This window comes from Meles meles, chromosome 15 (genome assembly GCF_922984935.1).
Source record: "Meles meles chromosome 15, mMelMel3.1 paternal haplotype, whole genome shotgun sequence".
Taxonomy (NCBI): Eukaryota; Metazoa; Chordata; class Mammalia; order Carnivora; family Mustelidae; genus Meles; species Meles meles.
In genome coordinates, this window is record NC_060080.1 from 25,939,102 (window position 1) to 25,963,679 (window position 24,578).

The window sequence follows — 24,578 nt, forward strand, 5'->3', positions numbered from 1 at the left end:
TAGGAATGTTTTCTTTGAGATTTATTGTGGGTGCCAAGAATTTAAGTTATGATTTAAGTTCATGATTTGTTTCTGTGCTTTGATTTATGAAGTGGGAGAGAATTAAGACTGGGGCGATGCATAGGGCAGTATGTCCTCAGCCTTGGTTGCTCATTAGAATCATCAGGGGAACTTCAAAAAAATATTCTGCTTGGGTCCCAGTATTCCCCCCCCACCAGATTTTATTTATTTATTTATTTGAGAGAGAGACCATCCACGTATGTGTAGGGGAGGGGGAAGAGCAGAGGTAGAGGGAGAGAGAATCTGAAGCAGACTGTGCCCAGAGCAAGGTACCCCACATGGGGCTCTGTCTCACGACCCGAGAATTATGACCTGAGCCAAAATCAAGAGTCAGATGCTTAACTGACAGCCACCCAGGCACCCCTTGGGTCCCAGAATTCTGACATAAGTGGTCTGGAGTGGAGCCCAGGCATACTTTTTTTTTTTTTTAACAGAATGCCAGGTTATTCTAATGTGCTTCTAGGTTTAGAGGTTCAAACTTCATAAGTAGGTTTGTTTGATAAGCCTGGGATTACACTAGAGACAGGTTTCATTCGAATTGAATATTATTTTATTTAGCCTTAATTTTAGGGGTAAGAGAAACCTCCCAAGTTAGTTTGTCTGCTACTAAAATCTACTAAATGACCGTATAATGAAATATTCTTGTAAACAGGAGGGATATATTAAGGACCAAATTTCTCCTGCTTTCTATTTTGTCCTTCTCTGCTGTAATCCAGTTTTGTTTGATTTTTGAACCAGCTAAGTGCTGTGGTACTTATTTACCAAAATACCACTATAGCCAATGACAGTGACCTCATACGGAGGGCAGGAGTAAGGTAGGGGAAAATGGGGATATGAAGGGTAGAGATGGCTGGGTTTTCTGTACCAGAAAGTACCGAACTGTCTTTGTTTCATATTGTGTTAACAGACAAAACTGTGAGATTGTTGTATTTTACCACATAGTTTAGTTTTAATATATTAAGTTCTTCAAAATCATAGAAAATGATTCATTTATTCAAAAACATTTATTGTGTGTCAGGCACTGGTGATAAACTAGTTAACAAAGTCCTGGCTTTGCTAGAACTCATGATTTGGTAGGAAGAGATGTATTTTGCACACACTGTACCAAGCGGTGATAAATGTTGTAAGAAATTAGGGCTGGAATGAGGTTGGAAATTGGCAAATTTGTGCTGTGAGGTGGTCTGGGAGGGTCTCTTTGCCCTTGAGCAAAGATCCCAGTGAGGTGAGGAGGCAGCAGGCAAATATCCAGGGAAGTTTCTCTTGGCCTGTTATTGTAGTATGTAAAAACAGCTAGACAGATTTTCATCATGTTTGGATGGAATTTGTCTTGGACTGATTTAAAATTAAGGCTATGTGAGGAATGATGAAAGGTCTGTGTGACTGTTAGTCTGGATATATGTGCCTTCTGTATTCAACAGAGAACAGTAGTTTCAAGTATGAGCTTCAAATAGAAATTCATGAGGTATGTGCTGCATATTACAGGATTGTACAGATTTATAGCTGAGTTCCTTCTCATATGGGGAACTTCATGTAGCAACAGGAATTTGTGTGTAGATGGTTAGGGATATCTTGAGCAATATCAGATAGCGAAGGTAGCTCCCAAATTTTACTTAATTATCTCCAGTTCAAAATTCTGAAGGAAAAATGTAACTGTTGCATCCCAAGGTGATTGGGAGATGTAACTGTGACAAATTGAGTAATATATGTTGAAACAGTCCCCAAAATTTCTTGCAGGGAATAGGTCCTTAAAGATTGAGTCCCATTTGTGGAAACTTCAGAGAGGATTATGTTCTTAAAACTTTCTCCATTGATGTCATATACTTAAGATTATAGTTAAATAGGAGGTTTGGTGGAACTTCAGGATAAAATGAATAGAGAGAATTGGAACTTGGAACTCTTTCTCTCTCTCTTTTTAAAGATTTTCTTTTTTTTTTTTTAAGATTTTATTTTATTTGACAGATAGAGATCACAAGTAGGGAGAGAGGCAGGCAGAGAGAGAGAGAGAGGAGGAAGCAGGCTCCCTGCCAAGCAGAGAGCCCGATGCGGGGCTTGATCCCAGGACCCTGGGATCATGACCTGAGCGAAAGGCAGAGGCTTTAACCCACTGAGCCACCCAGGCGCCCCAAGATTTTCTTTTTTAAGTGATCTTTACATCTAATGTGGGGCTTGAACTCACGACTGTGAGATCAAGAGCCACATGCTCCACTGACTGAGCCAGCCAGCCACCCTCGAACTTGGAATTCTTAATTCCAATAAGTCTGTGTCTTTTGGAGACCCACGCTCATGCCTGGGCAGTTCTTGGGTTCTCTTAACTGGAATAATACTCTCACTACATTGCATTTCATCCATTAGTTACCTTTTTTCATGGCCTACCACTTGAACTTTCCCAAACTTTCTTTGCTTTGCACCGAGTTTAGTTTTATAGAAATACTCACTTTGGTTTTGAATAATAATATGTACTAATAATTTTTGTTAAGTGATTTTGTTTTTGGTTACTTAAATATATTTTAAAAGCATTGTAAGAACACTAATTTTGTACCCTCTTTATTGACTTTTTTTTTAATATTTTATTTATTTTATTTGACAGAGAGAGAGGTCACAAGTAGGCAGAGAGGCAGGCAGAGAGAGAGGGAGAAACAGGCTCCCCACTGAGCAGAAAGCCCGATGCGGGGCTCGATCCCAGGACCCTGAGATCATGACCTGAGCCGAAGGCAGAGGCTTAAACCACTGAGCCACCCAGGCGCCCCTCTTTATTGACTTTGAATGATGTTTTTATATACTGTGTTTAATTAGTATTTTAAGCATTGAACTCTGATGTTATCTCTGTGGAAATAGAATTTTACAGATTATATAATTATAATCTGTATAATTATATAATTATAATTATAGATAATTATAGAATTATCAGTTTGCAAAGATGATGTAATTCAGATAATATTTTTGAAAGTTTCGTAGGGATGCACATAGATAATGCCTTGATAAAGAATTGACTATTTTTTTTTTTTTAAGACTTTATTTATTTATTTGACAGACAGAGATCACAAGTAGGCAGAGAGAGAGAGAGAGAGGAAGAAGCAGGCTCCCTCCTAAGCAGAGAGCCCGATGCGGGGCTCGATCCCAGGACCCTGGGATCATGACCTGAGCTGAAGGCAGAGGCTTTAACCCACTGAGCCACCCAGGTGCCCGTTAAAGATTTTATTTATTTATTTGACAGATAGAGATGACAGGTAGGCAGAGAGGCAGGCAGAGAAAGAGAGGAGGAAGCAGGCTCCCCGCGGAGCAGAAAGCCCGATGTGAGGCTCAATCCCAGGACCCTGGGATCATGACCTGAGCCGAAGACAGAGGTTTTAACCCACTGAGCCACCCAGGCGTCCCAGAATTGACTATTTCTTGAAGTGGATATTAGGATTAAATAATTTTTAAAAAGTGTCCTACCTTTGTGAATTTCCATTTAAAAAGTGATTTACCTTATTATAGAACATATCAAATAGACTAAGGAATAGAGTAGTTATCTACGATTTTGTTACCTGGGGCAACAATGTCTTTTTGTTTTTTCTATTGTGTATATATATATATATATATATATATATATATATATATAAAGTGGCTTTAACCCACTGAGCCACCCAGGCGCCCCTGTTGAATATATTTTTAAAGAAAGTTCTTTAAGGGCACCTGGGTGGCTTAGTTGTTAAACATCTGCCTTCAGCTCAGGTCATGATCCCAGGGTCCTGGGATCGACCCCCCACATCAGGCTCTCTGCTCAGCGGGAAGCCTGCTTCTCCCTCTCCCACCATACCTGCTTGTTTCCTCTCTCACTGTCTCTCTCTCTCTGTCAAGTAAATAAATAAATAAATAAATAAATAAATAAATATTTTAAACTTTTTTAAGAGTTTATTTATTTGAGAGAGAGAGAGAGAGCGAGAGAGCTGGGTTCCATTCCAGGACCCTGAGAGGATGACCTGAGCCGAAGGCAGAGGCTTTAACCCACCGAGCCACCCAGGCGCCCCATTTTTTTTTTTTTTTTAATACCCAAACAGTATTTCATTGTATGAATGTGTCATCATTTGTTTAGTTAGTCACTCATTGAAGGACACTTGTATGTTTTCAGCTTGGTGATTTTGGATAGAGCTACTATAAACATTTGAGTAAAGTTTTTGGTGTGAATGTAAGATTTTATGTCTCTAGGGTAAATACGTAGAAGTGGGATTACAGGATCATTTGGTAAGTGTAGGTTTAATCTTACAAGAAACTGTCAAACCAGGGTGCCTGGGTGGCTTAGTCTGTTGTTAAGTGTTTGCCGTCAGCTCAGGTCATAATTCTGGGGTCTTGGGATCAAGCCCCTCCTAAGGCTTCCTGCTCAGTGGGGAGTCTGCTTCTCCCCTTCATTTTGTTCCTCCCCCCTCATGTCTTTTCTCTCTCTCAAATAAATTAACTGAAAAAAAAAATCTTAAACAAGAAACTGTCCAACCTAGCATGGCTGTGCCATTATGTGTTTTCATTAAAAATATATGAGTTCCACTTAATTCTGCATCCTTACAAGGATTTCTTACTATCTGTACATTGTTAAGTCAATAGTACCCAAAGTGTTTTACAGATTTAGTGCAATCTCTGTCACAATTCCAGTGATGTTTTTTGCAGAAATAGAAAACCCACCTAAAATTCATGTAGAATCTCAAGGGATTCTCCAAAGCATTCTTTGAAGAAGAACAGTGTTGGAGGACTCACATTTCAAAGCTTAATACAGTTTTACAGTAACCAAAGCAGTGTGGTACTGGTGTGGTACTATGTCTGTCTAGACATAAAGACTAATGTAATAGAGAGCATGGAAATAAGCCCTCACATACGTGGTGAATGATTTTTGTAAGTAGGCCAACACCATTCAGTGGGGGAAAGGACAATCTCTTCAAGAAATGGTGCTGAGAAAACTTGGATATCCACTTTCCAAAAGAATGAAGTTGAACCCTTAAATGGAAGAGCTACAACTAGAAAGCTCTTAGAGGAAAACAAAGGGGGAAGCTTCATGACGTTGGATTTGGCAGTGATTTTTTGGATATGACATCAAAAGCACAGGCAACCAAAGAAAAAATAGACAAGTTGGACTTCATCAAAATGAAAACTTGTTGTGCATTGAAAGACACTGTCAACAGATTAAAACAGCAAGCCACAGAATAAGAGAAAATACTTGCAAATCACATATCTAGGTATATATAAAAAATTAATATCCAGACGGTATAGAGAACTTTAACATCTCAACAAAAAAAACCAAACAATCCAATTAAAGAATGAGCAAAATACTTGAATAGATCTTTCTTCAGAGAAGAAATACAAGTGGCCAAAAAAGCACATGAAAAGATGGCCAACATCACTAATATTTTGGGAAATATAAATTAAAACCCTAGTGTGATACCACTTCCCACTCAGTAGAGTGACTATCATTAGATATAATAATAGGTGTTGGCAAGGATGTGGAGAATTGGAATGCTTGTATTGTATTCTCTTGGTGGATGTAAAATAGTGCGGGTGTTACGGAAAACGGTATGGTGTTTCCTCAAACAATTGAAAGTAAAATTACTTTGGTAATTTTATGGTATCACAATTCCACATCTTGGTATATGCCCCAAAGAATTGAAAGCAGGGCCTTGAAAAAAATATTTGTATGCTGTGTTCATAGCAGCGTTATTCCCAGTGGTCAAAAGTAGAAGCTACCCAAGTGTCCATTGATGGATATATGGATAAACAAAATATGGTAAAAAGGAAGGACATTTTGACACTGCAACATGGATGAACTGAAGACATAATGCTTATTGAAATAGGCCCATCACAAAAGGACAAATACTGTATGACTCCACTTATATGTGGTACTTAGAAGCAGTCAGTTTCTAGAGATAGAAAGTAGAATAGTGATTGGTGGGCACTGGGGGGTATGGAGATGGGAAGGAGGACTTAGTGCCTGATGGTTATAAAGCTCAAGTTTTGCAAGTTTTGCACCATCCATTGTGTGGATGGATGGTGGTGATGGTTGCAGAACAGTGTGAATGTACTTAATGCCACTCAGCTGTGCACTTAAAAGTAGTTAAAGTGCTAACTTTCATGTTAATGTTGATTTACCACAATTAAAAAATGATTTAATGGATCAAACAGCCATGTTTATTTGGGTCTATTGCTGGATTCTCTTCTTTTCCATAGATCTACATGTCTGTCCATTTGCCCCTATCATATTTTCTTGTGATACTATGTTTTATTTTTTTACTTAAAGATTTATTTACTTATTTGACAGAGATCACAAGTAGGCAGAGAGGCAAGCAGAGAGAGAGGGGGAAGCAAGTTTCCTGCTGAGCAGAGAGCTGGATGAGGGGCTAGATTGCAGGACCTGGGATCAAGACCTGAGCCAAAGGCAGAGACTTAACCCACTGAGCCACCCAGGTGCCCCAGTACTGTAAGTTTTATAGTAGGTCTTAAAATCATGTAATGTGATTTGTCCAACTTTATTCTTTTTTTTTTAAAGATTTTATTTATTTATTTAACAGATAGATCACAAGTAGGCAGAGAGGTAGGCAGAGAGAGAGAGAGGAGGAAGCAGGCTTGCCACTGAGCAGAGAGCCTGATGCGGGACTCGATCCGAGGACCCTGAGATCATGACCCAAGCTGAAGGCAGAGGCTTAACCCACTGAGCCACCCAGGCACCCTTGTCCAACTTTATTCTTTATCAGTTAGATGTTCCAATTCTTTTGTCTTTTCAAATAAAATTTTATTTTTTAAGAAGATTTTATTTAAGACAGAAAGGGAGCAAGAGGAGGGAGCAGGAGCAGGGGGAAGGGCATAGGGAGAGAAGGAGAAGCAGACTCCCCACTGAGCAGGGAGCTCAACGTGGTGCTCCATCCCACAACTCCACAATCATGACCTGAGCCAAAGATAGACACTTAACTGACTGAGCCACTCATTGTGGAGCCCACCATGGGGCATGACCTCAGAGCCCTGAGATCAGGTCCTCAACAGAAATCAAGAGGGAGAGGCTTAACCGTTTGAGCCACCCTGGTTCCTCTCCTGCTGGGATTTTGATTGAAATTGCATCAAATCAACAATGAATACTGTTATGGTTAAAAAATAAAAATTAAAAAAAAAAAAAAAAAGAAATTGCATCAAATCTCTAGAGCAATTTGGGCATATTGACATCTTTACTATATTGACTCTTCTCGTCCCTAACCATGGTTTCATTTAGGTCTTTGATTTCTTTAACTATTCTTTCATACTTTTCAGCATGCATATTCTGCATACTTTTTGTATATATCCAAGTATTTTATTAACGTTTTTAAAAAAGATTTTATTTATTTGACACAAAGAGCACAAGCAGGGTGCTTCTCCTGGCAGGCAGGAGAAGTAAGCTCCCTGCTGAGCAGGAGCCCAATGCGTGGCTCAGTCCCAGGACTCTGTGATCGTGACCTGAGCCAAGGGCAGGTTCTTCACCAATGGAGCCTCCCAGGCGCCCTTATTTTTATATTTTTAAATCTATTGTAAGCTGAGTTTTGTAGATTTCAGCTTTAGATTTCTAGTATATTGAAGTACAGTTGATTGATTTTTATGTATTGATTTTGTTTATTATAACCTTGCTAAACTCATTTATTACCTCTGGGAGTTTTGTTTTTATTTTTAGATTTTCTATATAGGTTAATCATGTTGTCTGTGAATAGGGACAGTTTAATTTGTTCCTTTCTAATCTTCATGGCATTTAAATTCTTCTCATTTTTTATTGCAGTGGCTAGATTTTCCAATACGATACTGAATAGGAATGGTGAGAGTGTGTCCTTGGATTGTTCCTGATTTTAGGGGGAAAGTATTCAGTGTTTTACCATTAATTATGTTGATAGTGTTAGGATTTTTGTAGCTGTCTTTTATCAGGTTGATCAAATTCCCTTTCATTTCTAATCTGCTGAGTTTTTTTTTTTTAATCCTGGAAAGATACTATATTTTGCCAAACGCATCTTTTATTCATGTAGGTTTTCTTCTTTAACGTGTAATGTGGTAGCTTGTATTGATTGATTCTTGAATATTGCACCAGTTCAGTATTCCTGCTATAACTTTACTTGGTCCTGGCATGTTATTCTTTTTATATTTGCTGAATTCCATTTACTTTTATTTTGTGGAGGGTGTTTTCATCGATATGCATGAGGGATAATGGTATATAGTTTTTTTTTTTGTGCTATCTTTTTCTAGACTTGGCTTCAGGTTTAATGCTGGTTTCATAAAATGAATTTGAAAGTATTCCCACTTCTTTTTATTGGAGAAGAATTGTGTAGAATTGGTGTTACTTGTTACTTAAATGTTTGATAAAATTCTGCAATAAAGTCAGATAGGCCTAGAGGTTTCTTTGGAATATTTCTGTTTTGTTTTGTTTTTTAAGATTTTATTTATTTATTTGGCAGAGACACAGCGAGAGAGGAAACACAGCAGAGGGAGTAGGAGAGGGAGAAGCAGGCCTCCCATGGAGCAGGGAGCCTGATATGGGGCTCGATCCCAGGACCCCGGGATCACGACCCGAGCCAAAGGCAAACACTTAAGGACTGAGCTACCCAGGCGCCCCTAGAATATTTCTAACTATGAATTCAGTTTCCTCAATTCAGATTATCTGTTTCATACACAGGAAGTTTTGGTACTTTGTGGTTTCAAGCAATTGATATATTTCACCTCTGCCTTCAGATTTATATGTGTAGATCTGTACTTATTATTCCCGTTATCTTTTTAAGTTTGTAGTATCATGTTTGTTTTGACAGCCTGAGTTTTCAGATTTATTTATATTGGCCACCTGAGTTGTCATGTGCATAGTGTTGTTCATAGTGTTTTCTTATTTATTACCTTTTAATCTCTGCAGGCTCTATAGTGTATTTTCTCTTTCTTTTCTTTTTTTTTTTTTTTAAAGATTTATTTATTTATTTATTTATTTGACAGAGAGAGAGATCACAAGTAGACAGAGAGGCAGGCAGAGAGAGAGAGAGGGAAGCAGGCTCCCCGCTGAGCAGAGAGCCCGATGTGGGACTCGATCCCATGACCCCGAGATCATGACCTGAGCCGAAGGCAGCGGCTTAACCCACTGAGCCACCCAGGCGCCCCGTATTTTCTCTTTCTTGATGTTATTGGTAATTTGTGTCTTTTTTCTTTGCTAGCCTCGGCTAGAGATTTACTAATTTTACTAATCTTTTCATAGAACCCTTTTTTGCTTGCGTTGATTTTCTCTATTTTTGTTATTTTAATTTTCATTAATCCCTGCTCCTATCATTATTAATTTTATTTTACTTGTTATTTATTTACTTTGCTTTTCTTTTTCTAGTTTTTTATTTTTATTTTTATTTTTTCTTAAGATTTTATTTACTTATTTGAGAGAGAGAGAGAGAGAGAGAGAGAGCATGAGAGAAGGGAGCCCATTGCGGGACTCAGTCCCAGGACTCCAGGATCATGACCTGAGCTGAAGGCAGGCGGTTAATGGGTTTAACCAACTGAGTCACACAGGCACCCCTTTTCCTAGTTTTTTTTTTTTTTTTAAACAGAACATGTAGGTTATTGATTTGAGACCTTCTTCCCTACCCCAGTATAAGAATTTAGTTCCTACACATTTCATTCTAAGCGTTGCTTTATTTGCATTTGACACATTGATATATTCTCATTTTCATCCCAATTAAAAATATTTTCTGAATTATCTGAAACTTGTTTATTGACATGTGAATTATTTAGAAGTATGTTGTTTATTTTCCAGGTATTTCCTCTTATATTTCTGTTACTGATTTCTGCTTAAATACATTATGGTCAGAGAACATACTCCTAATTTCACTTCTTATATATTTGTTAAGGTCTGTTTTATGACCCAGGATATGGTCTATCTTGGTGAATGTTCTATGTATACTTGAAAAGAATGTGTATTCTACTTCTGATAGGTGGAATATTCTAAAAATCTTATTCATTGATGGTGGTGTTCAGTTTCTCTATATTGCTGATGGTTTTTTATCTACTGTTCTATTAGAGAGGAGTGTTGAAGTCTCCAGCTGTAATTTGGATACTGTTTCTTTTCAGTTCCATTAATTTTTGCTGTATGTGATTTTTTTTTTTTTTTTTTTAAATTTTAAGAGTGGGGAGGGGCAAAGGGAGAGGAAGAAACAGAGTCTTAAGTAGCCTTCACCATGTGGGGCTTGATCTCAGGATCCTAAGATCATGACCTGAGCCAAAATCAGAGGGCTTACCCAACTGAGTCATCTAGGCTCCCAGCTGTGTGTGTTTTGAAGTTCTGTTAGGTGTATTTGTATTTAGGTTTGCTTTTTCTTCTTTGTGAATTGGTCCTTTTATCATGTAATGACCTCATTTATCTCTGGTTATTTTCTTTGCTCTGATCTTTGTCTAATATAAATATAGCTACTTCATCCTTTCTTTAATTAACGTTTGCCTGAAATATCTTTTTTCCCATCCTTTCATTTTTATACTTTCATTTATTTTTATTTTAAATTTTTATTTTTATTTTTAATACATTTTAAAAAAGTTTATTTATTTATTTATTTGACAGAGAAGAGAGAGAGACAGCAAGAGAGGAAACACAAGCAGGGGGAGTGGGGGAGGGAAAGCAGGCTTCTTGCTGAGCAGTAAGCCCAGTGCGGGGACTCAATCCCAGGACCCTGGGACCATGACCTGAGCTGGCAGCAGACACTGACTGAGCTACCCAGACGCCCCTATTTTTATTTTTAAAAGATTTTATTTATTTATTTTAGCTCATGCACCTGTTGGGTAAGAGCTGGGGGAGACCAGAGGGAGAGGGAGGGAGAATCTGAAGCAGACTCCACACTGGTGCGAAGCCCTTCATGGGGTTCAGTCCCACCACCATGAGGTCATGACCTGAATGGAAACCAAGAGTCAGATGCTTAACTAACTGGTCCTCTGATTTCTCTCTGTGTGTGTGTGTGTGGCTTGAACTCACGACCCTGAGATCATGACCCCAGCTGAAATCAAGAGTTGGTCGCTGAGCCACCAGGTGCTCTGTGTTTTTTGTATTTTTAAGTAATCTCTGCACCCGAGGTGGTGCTTGAACTTAAAATCCTGAGATCAAGAGTGACACTATCAAGCGAGCCAGCCAGGTGCTCCTTACCTTTATTCTCTTAGAAAGGTAAAAGTTTCTCACAGATATCATAGAATTGGATTATATATGTTTTTTTCAGTTCATTATGACAACTGGTATTTTAATTGGCATATATATGTGTGTATATATATATGTAGGCTGTTTATATTTAATGTAATTGATATTTTAAATAAAATATTCTATTTTATTAATTACTTCCTCCCTTTCCCTTTATTTCTTCCCCTTTTCTTTTTTTGGGGGAGGGTATTTGATTTTTTTTTTTTTAAGATTTTATTTATTTATTTGACAGAGAGAGCACAAGCAAGAGGAGAAGCAGAGGGAGAGGGAGAAGCAGGCTCTTCACTGAGCAGGGAGCCTGATGAGGGGCTTGATCCCACGACCCTGGGATCATGACCCGAGCTGAAGGCAGATGCGTGAATAAGCCACCCAGGTGCCCCTGATTTTTTTTTTTTCTTTTTTTTTTTTAATAGAGTCTTCCCAACGTGCATGGGCTTGAACTCACAAGCCTTTGATAAAGAGTCATGTGCTCCCCTGACTGAGCCCCCCCAGGTGTCCCTCATTATTTGATATTTTTAATTATTTTAACTTTTTATTTTTTTACTGTAATCATGTGTATTTTTTTTTGTAGTTACTTGAGGGATTGCAATATATATACTTTTCACAGTGTATTTAGAATCAGTACTTTACTACTTTAAATAGAATGTAGGAACCTTTTTACTATATTGTGCTCTCCCCTCTTTTAAAAGTTAGTTTACTTGTATATTACATCTACATACATTAGAAACCTTCTCAGACAATGTAATAAGTTTTGCTTTCAGTTGTCAAATATATTTTAAAAGAACCGAGGCTAAAAATCATTGGTTATATTCACTATATCTGTTGGTCTTCCCTCATTTCTCTTAGGAGAAAACTAAGTTTTCTGAAATGATTTTTCTTATATTTGATGAACTTCTTTTGCAGTTCTTTTTGAGTAGCTGTGTTGGCAAAATTTCTCTCTAGTATTCCTTCATCCAAGAATGTATTTCACCTTCATTTCTGATGGATAGTTTTGTCAGCAAATTTCTTGTTCTCTAGTACTTAAAAAAATGGTCTACTTCCTAATGAACCCTATGGTTTTTAATGATAAATGTTTTTATTGTATTATTACTTCCATGTAAGTAATGTGTCCTTTCTGTCTGTTTGCTTTCAAGATTTTTGTTAGTTTTCAGAAACTTGCTGTGTCTGGCTGTGAATTTTAACCTGTTTTGTGAAGTTTTCCCTTCTGGGAAAGAATATCTGCACTAATCCAGGTTTTTAGTGTCAGTAAGGGGTCTGCAAACCCTTGTTTGCTCTTGATAGCTCTCAGGCTATCTCCTAATTTTATAAATAAAGTGTTACTGGCACACATCCACAACCATTTATTTACATGTTGGCGTGGCTGCATTTGTGCTACAGTGGCAGAGGTGAGTAATGGTGAGAGAGGCTATTTATCTTGTAAACCCTAAAATATTTACTCTCTGACCCTTTTCACAAGTTTGGTGATTTCTGTTGTAGATGGAGGAATTTGAGTTTTTCCTCTATTAAAGTTTCCTGCTCAATTTTTAAAAACTTTATCCATGTAGGTTTAAAAGTCACTTCACAAATAACTTAAAAAAAAAAAGTATTTATTTATTTTAGAGAGAAAGAGAGTGAGAGAGGGCACACAGAAACAGGGATAGGGGCAGATAGAGAGAAAAAATTTCAAGAAGCCTCCCCACTGAGCACAGAGCCTGACATGGGGCTTAAATTGTGACCTGAGCCAGTATCAAGAGTAGGCTGTTTACCTGAGCCATCCAGGCGTCCCTTACAGATTACTTCTTCACAGAGTTCTAAAAAGGTGCAGTATGTGGTATAGGATATGTGCCATGGGTTTTTCCTTCTATTTAAAAGCCAAAAATAACTTTTTAGCCAACTCTTCTTGGAAAACATAACAAACATTAGTTAAGCATAGCTTATCTTTCTTTGAGAAATTTATTTTCAGATATTTTAAACTCATAAGGCAAATGAAATAATAAATGGTTCATACCAAAATGGGATTTAAGTTTTTTAAAAGTAGTCTTGGGAGATATAATTTAAGTATAGGTTGTAAGTTTATCAGTATTATTGGTAACATTAAAATATATTGACTGTTTAATAGTAATGCCACTAAAATCATGAATCAGAGCATCATGAATAAAAGTATAACTCATAATATTTTACAAGACTTTGAAAACATGTTTTCTAACTGAGTGACACAGTCAAGCTTTATTATAGGTTTCTTCATCTCTTTTATTCTTTCTGTACTTAAAATGGCTATTCCTATGAGTAAAAAATGTTGAATTTACCTGATTGTGAAACTTGTGTTCTTTGTTTTGTTTTATTTGTTTGTTTACTTTGGCTGTACAAACAGTAAGCTCTAGGTCATACTTAAACACCCATGGATTTTGTTTTTAACTGACATTAGAGGATTTCTGTCTTGTCTTGTTGTTTCCTAAGTAAGAGAAGACTTGCTCAAACATGTAAGAAGTTGAAAATTTCCAAAAATATTCTGTTCATTGCAAGATACTTTTCTTGCACAGAAGTCTAGGATTTTTTCTCAAGATTTCATTTATTTATTTATTTAAAATTTTATTTATTTATTTGACAGGGAGAGAGAAAGAACACAAGTACGTGGAGCAGCAGGGAGAGGGAGAAGCAGCAGTCCCCCCCCCCCCCCCCCCGCAGAGCAAGGAGCCTGACATGGGGCTAGATCCCAGGACCCTGGGATCACGACTCAAGCCGAAGGCAGTTGTTTAACCAACTGAGCCACCCAGGCACCCCTCAAGATTTTTTTTTTTAAAAGATTTTATTTATTTATTTATTTGACAGAGATCACAAGTAGGCAGAAAAAGAGAGAGAGAGGGGGAATCAGGCCCTCTGCTGAGCAGAGAGCCCGTTGTGGGCCTTGATCTCAGGACCCTGAGATCATGACCTGAGCCGAAGGCAGAGGTGTAACCCACTGAGCCACCCAGGTGCCAAGATTTTATTTTAAATAATCACTCTACCCAATATGGGGTCAGATTCACAACCCTTGATCGAGTTGCATGCTGTACTGACTGAGCCAGCCAGGTGCCCCATCTAGGAACTTTCCTAGGGACAGTTGAGTAAAGCTCATCTTGAGCATACTGTCAGGGTATTTTAACCAAGCTCTCCTCTCAAAAATAAAGAAGTCTTCAGCCTGAGTAAAAAAATTGAGAGAAAGTGTCTGTAGTGGGTTTAATAATCTTCCCTCAAAATTCATGTCTATGTGAAACCTTGGACTGTGCCAGAAGGTCCTTCAGAGGGATATGGCTGATAATACCCTCCTTTCAACCCCCTGTGCAGTACAGCCCTCTGCTTATGGATGACCTTCCCTAACTGAGGTAAAAAACTGGGAACGAACTCATCCTAATGAACATAGTCTTACTGCATGCTGCTATACTGGCCTGAAGAAACTGCCAACAAGACTCCTTGATCAGTGTGCATTACTTTGAGTGCTAGTATTGTGTAGTGTCTAAGAAGTTGTAAAAACAGTGCTGACTTTCTTTCAGTCAGGATCTGTTGAGGAATCTCTAGGGTTGTATGGAAACGCATCTGGAAACTACACTGGTGTAGAGTCTTGACACATATTTTATAGCTCTCTTGGGAACTTTTAACAGAATAATAATTTCAACAATTCATAACTTCAATGCACATTCCTAAAACAGTAAAGCAGAATTTGCAGTTTGTTTTTCAAAATTTTATAGTTAAGGGGGGGGCATGGCATATATTGGAATTCTAAGTGCCTTTTACTCAGTTTTGCTGGAAGCCTAAAAAGGTTCTAAAAAAGTGATAGTTTTTTCCCCCCTAAGATTTATTTGTTTGAGAGAGAGAGAGAGCGATCTCACTTGAACGTGAGTTGGGGAGGGACAGTGGGAGAGGGAGAGTCTCAAGGAGACTCCTGCTTAACTCTTTTTTTTTTTTTTTTAAAGATTTTATTTATTTATTTGACAGAGATCACAAGTAAGCAGAGAGGCAGGCAGAGAGAGAGGAGGAAGCAGGCTCCCTGCCAAGCAGAGAGCCCAATGCGGGGCTCGATCCCAGGACCCTGGGATCATGACCTGAGCGAAAGGCAGAGGCTTAACCCACTGAGCCACCCAGGTGCCCCCCAAGACTCCTGCTTAACTCTTAGCAGGATGTGGGACTATCTCATGACCCCAAGATCATGACCTGAGCTGAAAGCAAGTCAGTTGCTCAGCCAATTGAGACACCCAGGCTCCTCATAAAGAATAGTCCTTAAAAAAACATTTACAGTTAATGAGTTTTGGAGTTTTGAAACAATTTTTGCAAGTTCTTGTGCAATTTTACTCTGAGTTTCTATAATTTGTCTTTCTTGTGGTTTTACCTAGATACTAGAAGTACTAGGTAAATATGCCTGTTACTGTGTTACAGAGATCATTTTCTTATATGCTAACATGTATTTCAAACTTTGAATTCTGAGACTGAACTATAGATTATTGTTTTATGTAGATAATGAATTTGTTCCAGTCAGTTTTGTAATGCCTCCAAACTGTCTGTTAGTGTCCAAAAGAAATATAAGAATCTGAAATTAAGAATACCACCCCAGTATTCATTGATTATAACATGTTTTAAGTTGACCTAGGATTGAAAACCAGGACTCTCTGATTTATTTCCATTTTCCTACTTTTGTATCATTAGGTAGTAGCAGAGCTAGTTACTGGGATGTTCTGTAAAGTTGTATTGGGAGTTTAGAATCAGGTGAACCGGCAGCAGGATTACTTGCCCACAGGGGTTTATCTTTTCTAATAGAATAAAATTTCACAATTGATCTTTCTTTCAAGTCTTCTTACAGAGACTCTATTTGTGGCAGAAACCCTTAACATTAATCTCCTTATAAGTCTGTAAATTTAAGTATAGAAACTGATGTTATCTTAAAAAATTTTTTTTCTTGGTATTTAAAGCCTCTTGCCTGTTACTGTTTTTTGTAAGACTTCTGAAATTCCACTCTGACTTATTCTGAGAAATTTTATGGTTCATGTATTCACTGACTTTGTGCATTAAAATACTCTTACATGGGGTGCCTGGGTATCTGCCTTCAGCTCAGGTCCTGATCTCGGGGCCTGGGATTGAGTCCTGCATCGGTCTCCCTGCTCAGTGGGGAGTCTGCTTCTTCCTCTCTGTCTGCTGTTCCCTCTGCTTGTTCTCTCAATCTCTCTCAAATAAATAAACAAAAATCTTAAAAAAAATACTCTTTTGATATTGACTCAGCAGAAACCTTAGGGTATGTTGATCATTAGTGGTAGTTGTCTGTGTTTTCTCACTGGGGATTGAACTAGAGGCTTTACTGTTTCTCTTAACTTAGGTTATAACATTTTTCAAAATTTTATATCAGTTATGAAAGCCCTCAGAAACATTTTTGGTAATTACCTAGAAACGGGCCATACTGACTTTATGCTTATTGAATTTTGCAAAAAAAAAAAAAAAAAAAAAAAAAAATACTGAATATTTAAAACGTTTGTTCTGAATATTTTAATTCTGAAATAGTATAGAACAAAGAACTTCCCTGTACCCTTTACCTAGTTCTATTCAGTTTTAATTTTAAATACTTTTACCGCATTTGCTTATCATTCACACACATATATACACATTTTATTTCTTTTGCTCTGTTGAGACTAGGTTACACTCTTTGCCCCTTTACCCTTTACTGTCTCCGTTTCTTTTTTTATGTTTATTTCTATTATTATGTTTATTTCTATTTTTTAAAGTTTTATGTATTTGTATTTAAGTAATCTCTACACATAACATGGGGCTCAAACTCAAGACCCCGAGATCGAGTCCCATGATCTTCCAACTGAGCCAGCCAGGCGCCCTGTTTATTTCTAAGAACGATCATATTTTCTCTCTCCTTTTTTTTTGAAGATTTTATTTATTTGACAGAGATCGCAAGTAGGCAGAGAGGCAGGCAGAGAGAGAGAGGAGGAAGCAGGCTCCCTGCGGAGCAGAGAGCCCTGTGGGGCTCGATCTCAGGACCCCGGGATCACCACCTGAGCCAAAGGCAGAGGCTTAACCCACTGAGCCACCCAGGCGCCCCTCGCTCCTCTCTTTTTTAAGGATTAATTTATTTGAGAGAAAGAGAGCAGAGGAGGCGCAGAGGGAGAGAGAATCCTGAAGCAGACTCCCTGCTGAGCATGGAGCCTGACACGGGCTTGATCCCAGGACCCCAAGACATGATCGTGCTGAAACCAGGGGTTGGGCACTCAACTGACTGAGCCACCCGGGGGCCCCTATATTCTCTTTTATAATAGCTCTGGAGTTGTTAAGTTCTGACGTTTCACAGTGTTACTTTATCTGATCTGTAGTACATATTACAAGTTTATCAGTTGTTCTAATAACGTCTTTTAGAGCAGTGTTTTCCAATGCGAGATTAAATACTGTATTTAGCTTCCATGTAAACATTTATTTTTAATGGACTATTTTAAAATCTTAAGTGTTGAATTTTTGTTCTTTTAACAGCTAAACCAGGTGGACAGGTGAAATGTCAGTATATATCTGCGGTGGATAAAGTTATATTTGTGGATGATTTTGCAGTAGGGTGTAGGAAGGACCTTAACGGAATCTTGTTGTTAGACACTGCTCTGCAAACTCCAGTTTCAAAGCAGGATGATGTGGTTCAGCTTGAATTACCTGTTACAGAGGTAAGTTGAAATAAATCAGTGTACTTTTCCACTTAATGTAATTTCAGACCTATTAGCTGTTGTCCTTTGAGTACATTGTAACTGTACCCCTGTTTTTTTTTAATATGTACCCCTATAAAAACAGAGAATTGACTTACTGATCACATTTGTTTAATTCCTCTTTGTAATTAATTGATGCTTATCAGAGTGGTATTTAAGTGTGAACCATGCAGGTGAAACTGTACCAGAGACACCAGAATACAGTGGCTTAAACAGTATAGTTTTTTCAGTAACAGTGCAGAGCTAAGCATAGGGGTAACTGCTAACCTCAACACTTAGCTTCCATCTCTTGAAGTCATGACAGCTGTTCCAAGTCTCATTAGTATTTCCCAGTCATAGTGAAAGGGAAAGCAAAAGTCCAGGGAAGCACACTGATATGACCCTTCCCCCTTTTTTCTATTGTCTTCTTTCTCCCCTCCTTCCCTTCTGCTTTCCTTCTCTGCTTCATTCTTTCTTACCTTCTTTCCCAAACTCTTCATATACACCCTTTTCATGTTCATCCCATTGGCCAGAATTTAGTCACATGGTCACATCAAGCTGAGAAGACCTGGAAAGAGGTAGTTCTTCTTTTTTAAACATTAGATGGAAGGGAGGAATGAATATTAGTGAACAGCCAATAATCTTTGCTTGTGTGTATCATACCTTTTAACAATCCCAGTTTAAAATTTTAGTCATACATATGTTTCTGTAGTGTTACATATCATTACTTAATTTGTAGGTGCACCCTAATTTAAAATCTTTACCTGTGCATTGATGTTCCTGTGGTGTATTTGAAAGTACGTTTTTCAGAGTTACTGGATTTTAAATCATCTTAAATAAAATATAAAAGATTTTAATGTTGTGTTTCCTAATAAAGTGAGATACCATTTTTGTCTTCATACCAAGTTGTTAATTATGAATTGTTTTGCAATTGGTGGTATGATTAGTTGATAAAAGCAGTATAGCATATTTCCTATTATTAGGGCATGAAAATTGTCAGTTGATAAACATAAAGTGCAATATAAATGTTTTTATTCTCTTTTTGGAAGACTATTTTAGAAAAAGGATACCAACATGTATCCACTTAGATTTCACATTTAGTGTTATAATATAGTTGTCTGTTAGGTTATTATTGAAAGTATGTTGCTGAAAATTTGAGTTCTGAAAAGAGAGTAGTCCTCTTTTTGTCATTTGGATCTGGGGTCATGTCTAAAATATTTGTATAGAGAATTAATTAGTTTTAGTTGTATTGGACATTTTTTCCTCCTAATTTGAGGAATTTATACTAGCTGATAACTTAATAAGGCTGATATCCTAATAAAGGAGATATATATATGTGTGTGTGTGTGTGTGTGTGTGTGTGTATATATTTCATCACAGAATATGTGATGCAAGATGGTATCAAACTGTTCAGGTTTTTCAAAGAACTAGAGAATTACAATAAAATATTGGAATATTTATGATGAAATAGACCCTCAAATCAGTATTTTTCATACTGTGCTGTCTGAAGGGTTAGGTATTTACCTGGCTTCTATCACCTCCTCTACCTTGTTGGCCATTAACATCTGATGCTGATTTTCTATGTACCTAAATAATCACAACTCTTGTTTGCATAGTATTGTTTGTAGACCTCCCACCATCCCAGATATCCTTTACTACAGCCCATTAGTTTGTCACTATCTTCAATTAAATATGGAGTCCTGGGTTTGGTTGGATCAGTGTGGATGTATTCTTTTCCATATGTCAGCCATGTATTTCTGTTTTAAGGTAGTTCTTTTGAATATGTGGGTAAAATACAGAGGGCTTTTTTATATTACCTGTTGACTTAGTGAATGTTCTCTCTTATGGTTTTGTATAGTTTGAGTGTTTAAAACTTATTGAAGGATTTTACGTTTATTTCTTTAAAATTTTATCTTTAATTTTTGTTCGTGGTGTCAGCTTATCTAGTTTTTTTTTTTTTTTTTTTTTTTAATCTTGTTTTGGTTTATAATAGCTTCCATGTATTTAAACTTTACTCTGTGGTGTTACGCCACGTATATCTCTTTATCTCATTTAATTTTATAAAGCCCTTCAAATCAGTATATAATTATATGTGATTTATTTTGTTTAAAAAAAGTAAAAGTAGTAAACTTTAGTTATAGTACCTGTCAGTATCATAACAAATTAAAGTATTTGAATAAGGATCTGAATGTAACATTTTTTTGTTTGTGTTTAATTTTCTGTGATCATCTTTTTTATTTAGGCACAACAGCTCTTATCAGCATGTTTAGAAAAGGTAGATATTTCTAGTACGGAGGGTTATGATTTGTTCATCACACAGCTCAAAGATGGTTTAAAAAATACATCCCATGAGACTGCAGCCAACCACAAAGTTGCTAAGGTAAGAAGTTTAAAAAAAAATTACCTTCTTTCGATTATAAGAGAAAGAACACCTCCATACTTTCACTTTCTCTGTCTTCCCCCCATTCTCCACCTACCTTTGGAAATATTCCAGTTCTAGATTTTTCTCTCTTTCAGAGAACAAAATGTGTTTATGAGTCCCGTAAAAGTTGAAACTATTTTTACTGAAGTCTAAATTCAGTTTGTGGGAACTATTTTGCTTACTTTGTTCCTAAAGCTTCTGTGCTTGGTAGCTCTATATTGGTTGAGAGGCTGACGAAAGAGAATTTCTTTTTTTTTTTTTTTTTTTTAAGATTTTATTTATTTATTTGAGAGATAGAGACAGTGAGAGAGAGCATGAAGGAGGAGAAGGTCAGAGGGAGATGCAGACTCCCCATGGAGCTGGGAGCCCGATGCGGGACTCGATCCCGGGACTCCAGGATCATGACCTGAGCCGAAGGCAGTCATCCAACCAACTGAGCCACCCAGGCGTCCCTGAAAGAGAATTTCTTGTTAGGTGATGAGCTTCAGTGAGAAATGGACTATGTCTTTGGAAAAGGGGCCATTTGGGCTTTCGTTGACATTACTAGGATGTTTGTGTGAGATGGTGCTTTGAATTAAATCCTTGGATATGTTTTACTGATTTTTTTTTTCTTTTCTAAGTTATAAGTGTAATACATAAGAAATTTCTATGCCAAAGGGTGTAAGGTAGAAGGTAAAAACCATTTTCTTAAAAATAATTTTTGCATTTTTAAGTATCTCTTTTCTTAAGTACAATTGTAACTGTACTAAAATGTGATGTACTGTCATCTGTTCTGGCTGCTATTAACAGAATACCACTGACTGGGTAGTTTATATATAATAGAAATTTATTACTGTTCACAGTTCTGAACAGAGAGCACATAGAGAGTAATGCCGGGAAGCAGCTGTCACCTAGGTCTGAAGGAAAGAGCTTAGGGTGGTCAGCACCTACAAACTTAAGAATAGGCTCTGTGGGTTTGGGATCCAGGCTTCTCAGGAGCAGCTGCTGTTCACATGGTTCCTCAAGAGCTTGGGGAACAGAGCTTGAGGAGCTGAGACATGGATCTCTGAAGAGAGTGCTGTTTGGATGGTATTACCACCTCTGAGGAGCTCTGTGAGATGGGTTCTGGGAATGCTAAGTAAACAAAACGCAGGAGACTAGAAGAACAAAATGTAGGAGACTAGCTGCCACCAGGCCCTGTGCTGACTCAGCATCGACAGCTGTGACAAGTAATAGCCGGGGGAAGTCTTTTCCACCTTCATCATGCTTTCCAGTTTCCATCCTGTGTTCCTTTTGTCAGAACCCGACAGCCAGGAAACTGGCTGGTAAAGAAGAAATGCAGTTTGCAGAGTCCTAGCCTTAAGATGATAGGAAAGAGAAATAATGGGTCAGTTTGGAACTGAGAGATAATAGTTTCATAATTGTCACGGAGTACCCTTTTGGTACTCAGCATCTCCATACATACTTTCTGTGCATATTTGAACTTTTAATACAACAAAAATACTATGTTTTTACTTTTTACAAATGGAGATTCCTTCTCCCTATCCCCAGAGATGAGAGACACAAAGTTCTAATAGATAATTTACCTATCCCTAGGTGATACTAACTATTAAAATTTAGTTATTTTTAGGTCTCAACTGTTTAGGTAATAGAACTGTGCTACCTAAAGACTAACTACATCCAAAATTCTTGCATAAAATAAGTCTATATTTCTGTCTGCATCTGTGTGTCTGGTTCTGAATCTACATTCATCCATCATGTGTACTAAAAGGGAAGAGAATATTCATAGCCACTATATCCCTCAGTTCTTTAATGGTCAAAAGGATATACTTGCTAGTTACAACCTCCCTCTACTCTCTATTTTGTATTTGTCTGCAGCACTTTGCTGTCAGATGTCTTTGCATGGTGGAGTGACCCGCCCAAGTCTTTACTTCTGCAGGATTTAAATTCTCAGTGGTGCTGTTTTAGTTTTTGTAATCACCTATGCACTTTTACTATTGGATATGAAAGGACTTAGAGGCACCCTAAAGAATCCCTTGGTTGCTTTTTTCTTTCTTTTTAATATTTTATTTCTTTGAGAGAGAAAATGTGTGCAAGCAGGGAGGAGGGCAGAGGGAGAGGGAGAAGCAGACTTCCCACTGAAATGGGAGCCCAACGTGGGGCTTGATCCCAGGACCCCAAGATCATGACCTGAGCCAAAGGCAGATGCTTAACCGACCGAGCCACCCAGGTGCCTCGCCTTGGTTTCTAATTAAGTTCTCCTTGCCCCTGTTAGTGTCAGTCCAGTTTCCCCTTGTCAGTTTTAATCACACCAAGCAGCAGAATAATCACCTTCTTTGCATGATGATTTGGTGACAGGAGGAACCCAATATTGCTGGGTAGCAAGTCTCAACACATAATTCAGTGGAATCATCCTACTCCTCGTGGAATGCTCCTCCCTTGGCATGTAGGACCGTTAAAACTTAAAGCTTGAAAAAAAATCTTTGAATGGGGTATTAAGTGTAATAGCGACCCTATTGGGAGAAATTGTTGGGTGTTTTTTGTTGTGGTTTTGTTTTGTTTTGAGTCTCAGCATATTCATCACCCTGTAAGGTAGAACCTCTCTTCCAGTTAGTACTGACAATGAGACTTTGGTAGGGCACTACACTTTTTTTTGTCATGCCAGCTCCTAGGATAACATGGTAAGACCAGTCAGTTTCATGGGCAAGTGCCCATTGCTTTGTTTTTCTTGCTGGTTTTGTTTAGTTTTGTTTTTTGCTTTGAAGTGCTTTCTTTTTTTTTCCTTTTTTTTTTTTTGGCTGAGTACAGTATTCTTTTTTTTTTTTTTTTTTTTTTTCATAGACAGTATCTATTTCACTCTCCAAATTCCATTAAAACACATTTGAAAAACCAATACTAGGAACATTTGTTATTAATTTTTAATTTAACACATAATATATTGAATTTATCTAGATCATATACATCTCCTCTTTTTCAGTTGAGTACAGTATTCTTCATTGATGGTACATGACAAGGTAGGGCTCCCCAAGCCCCTCCCCTTCTTTAGGGGGTCTGGGATGGAAACAGCGGAGGTTGGGAGATTCTCAGTGTTTTGGGGGATAAGTTGAGGCAGGAATTCCCCAGCAGCTGAGGGCCTCTTTCTTCCTCTTGGTCTGGCTGGGGCCGGTGGTCTAGGGGGCTCTTATTCCTTGGAGGCTATGTGGACCATAATGTCCACCACCTGGTTGCTGTAGCCAATTCATTGTCATACCAGGACATGAGCTTGACAAAGTGGTCATTGAGAGCAATGCCGACCCCGGCACCAAAGGTAGATGAGTGGGTGTCACGGGCCCTCTGATGCCTACTTCACCACCTTCTTGATGTCATCATATTTGGCAGCTTTCTCCAAGCGGCAGGTCAGATCCACGACAAACACGTGGGGGGTGGGGAAGCGGAAGGCCATGCCAGGGAGCTTCCCGTTCAGCTCAGGATGACCTTGTCTACAGCCTTGGCTGCACCAGTGGAAGCAGGTATGATGTTCTTGGCAGCTCCTCAGTCGTCACACCACAGCTTCCCAGAGGAGCCATCCATAGTCTTCTGGGTGGCAGTGATGGCATGGACGGTGGTCATGAGACCCTCCACAATGCTGAAGTTGTCATGGATGACCTTGGCCAGAGGAGCCAAGCAATTGGTGGTACAGGAGGCATTGCTGACAGTCTTGAGGAAGTTGTCATATTTCTCATGGTTCACACCCATCATGAACATGGGGGCATCAGCAGAAGGAGAGGAGATGATGACCCTCGTGGCCCCACCCTTCAGCTGAAGGTGGTGAAGACCCCAGTGGACTCTGCAACATACTTAGCACCAGGATCGCCCCATTTGATGTTGGTGGGATCTCGCTCCTGGAAGATGGAGATGGACTTCCCATTGGTGACAAACTTCTCGTTCTCAGCCCTGACTGCACCGTGGAATTTGCTGTGGGTAGAATCATACTGGAACATGTAGACCATGTAGTTGAGATCAATGAAAGGGTCATTGATGGCGACAACATCCACTTTGCCAGAGTTAAAAGCATCCCTGGTGACCAGGCACCCAGTACAGCAAAATCCGTTCATTCCTACCCTCACCATCCTGTCTCGGGCACGCGGCTGGCACTGCACCTGAAGATGCGGCTGTCTGTCCATTGGGGAAGAGCAGAGAGCCTGAAGTGCTTTCTTGATCAGAAACAAAGTTGTGTGGAATACCATGAGAGTGCATAAGCCATTCTCTTAGTCCACAGGCAGTAGTTTAATAGAAT

The 24,578-nt window shown here is 38.4% G+C and overlaps 1 protein-coding gene and 1 pseudogene across 13 annotated transcripts in view; one reads left to right on the top strand and one right to left on the bottom strand.

Annotated features, from left to right (window-relative positions):
- Positions 1 to 24,578, top strand: part of BIRC6 (baculoviral IAP repeat containing 6) — a 235,501-nt gene that overhangs the window by 13,040 nt on the left and 197,883 nt on the right. For all 13 annotated transcript variants that reach the window (XR_006815144.1, XM_045979750.1, XM_045979752.1 and 10 more), the window contains exons 2-3: positions 17,702 to 17,883; positions 20,144 to 20,281. Coding sequence is in view for 12 of the 13 variants with exons in the window: in XM_045979750.1 (XP_045835706.1) it covers positions 17,702 to 17,883; positions 20,144 to 20,281 (320 nt within the window). In the remaining variant the exon portion in view is untranslated. The remainder of the gene's footprint in view (positions 1 to 17,701; positions 17,884 to 20,143; positions 20,282 to 24,578) is intronic.
- LOC123926043 lies at positions 23,484 to 24,411 on the bottom strand (annotated as a pseudogene).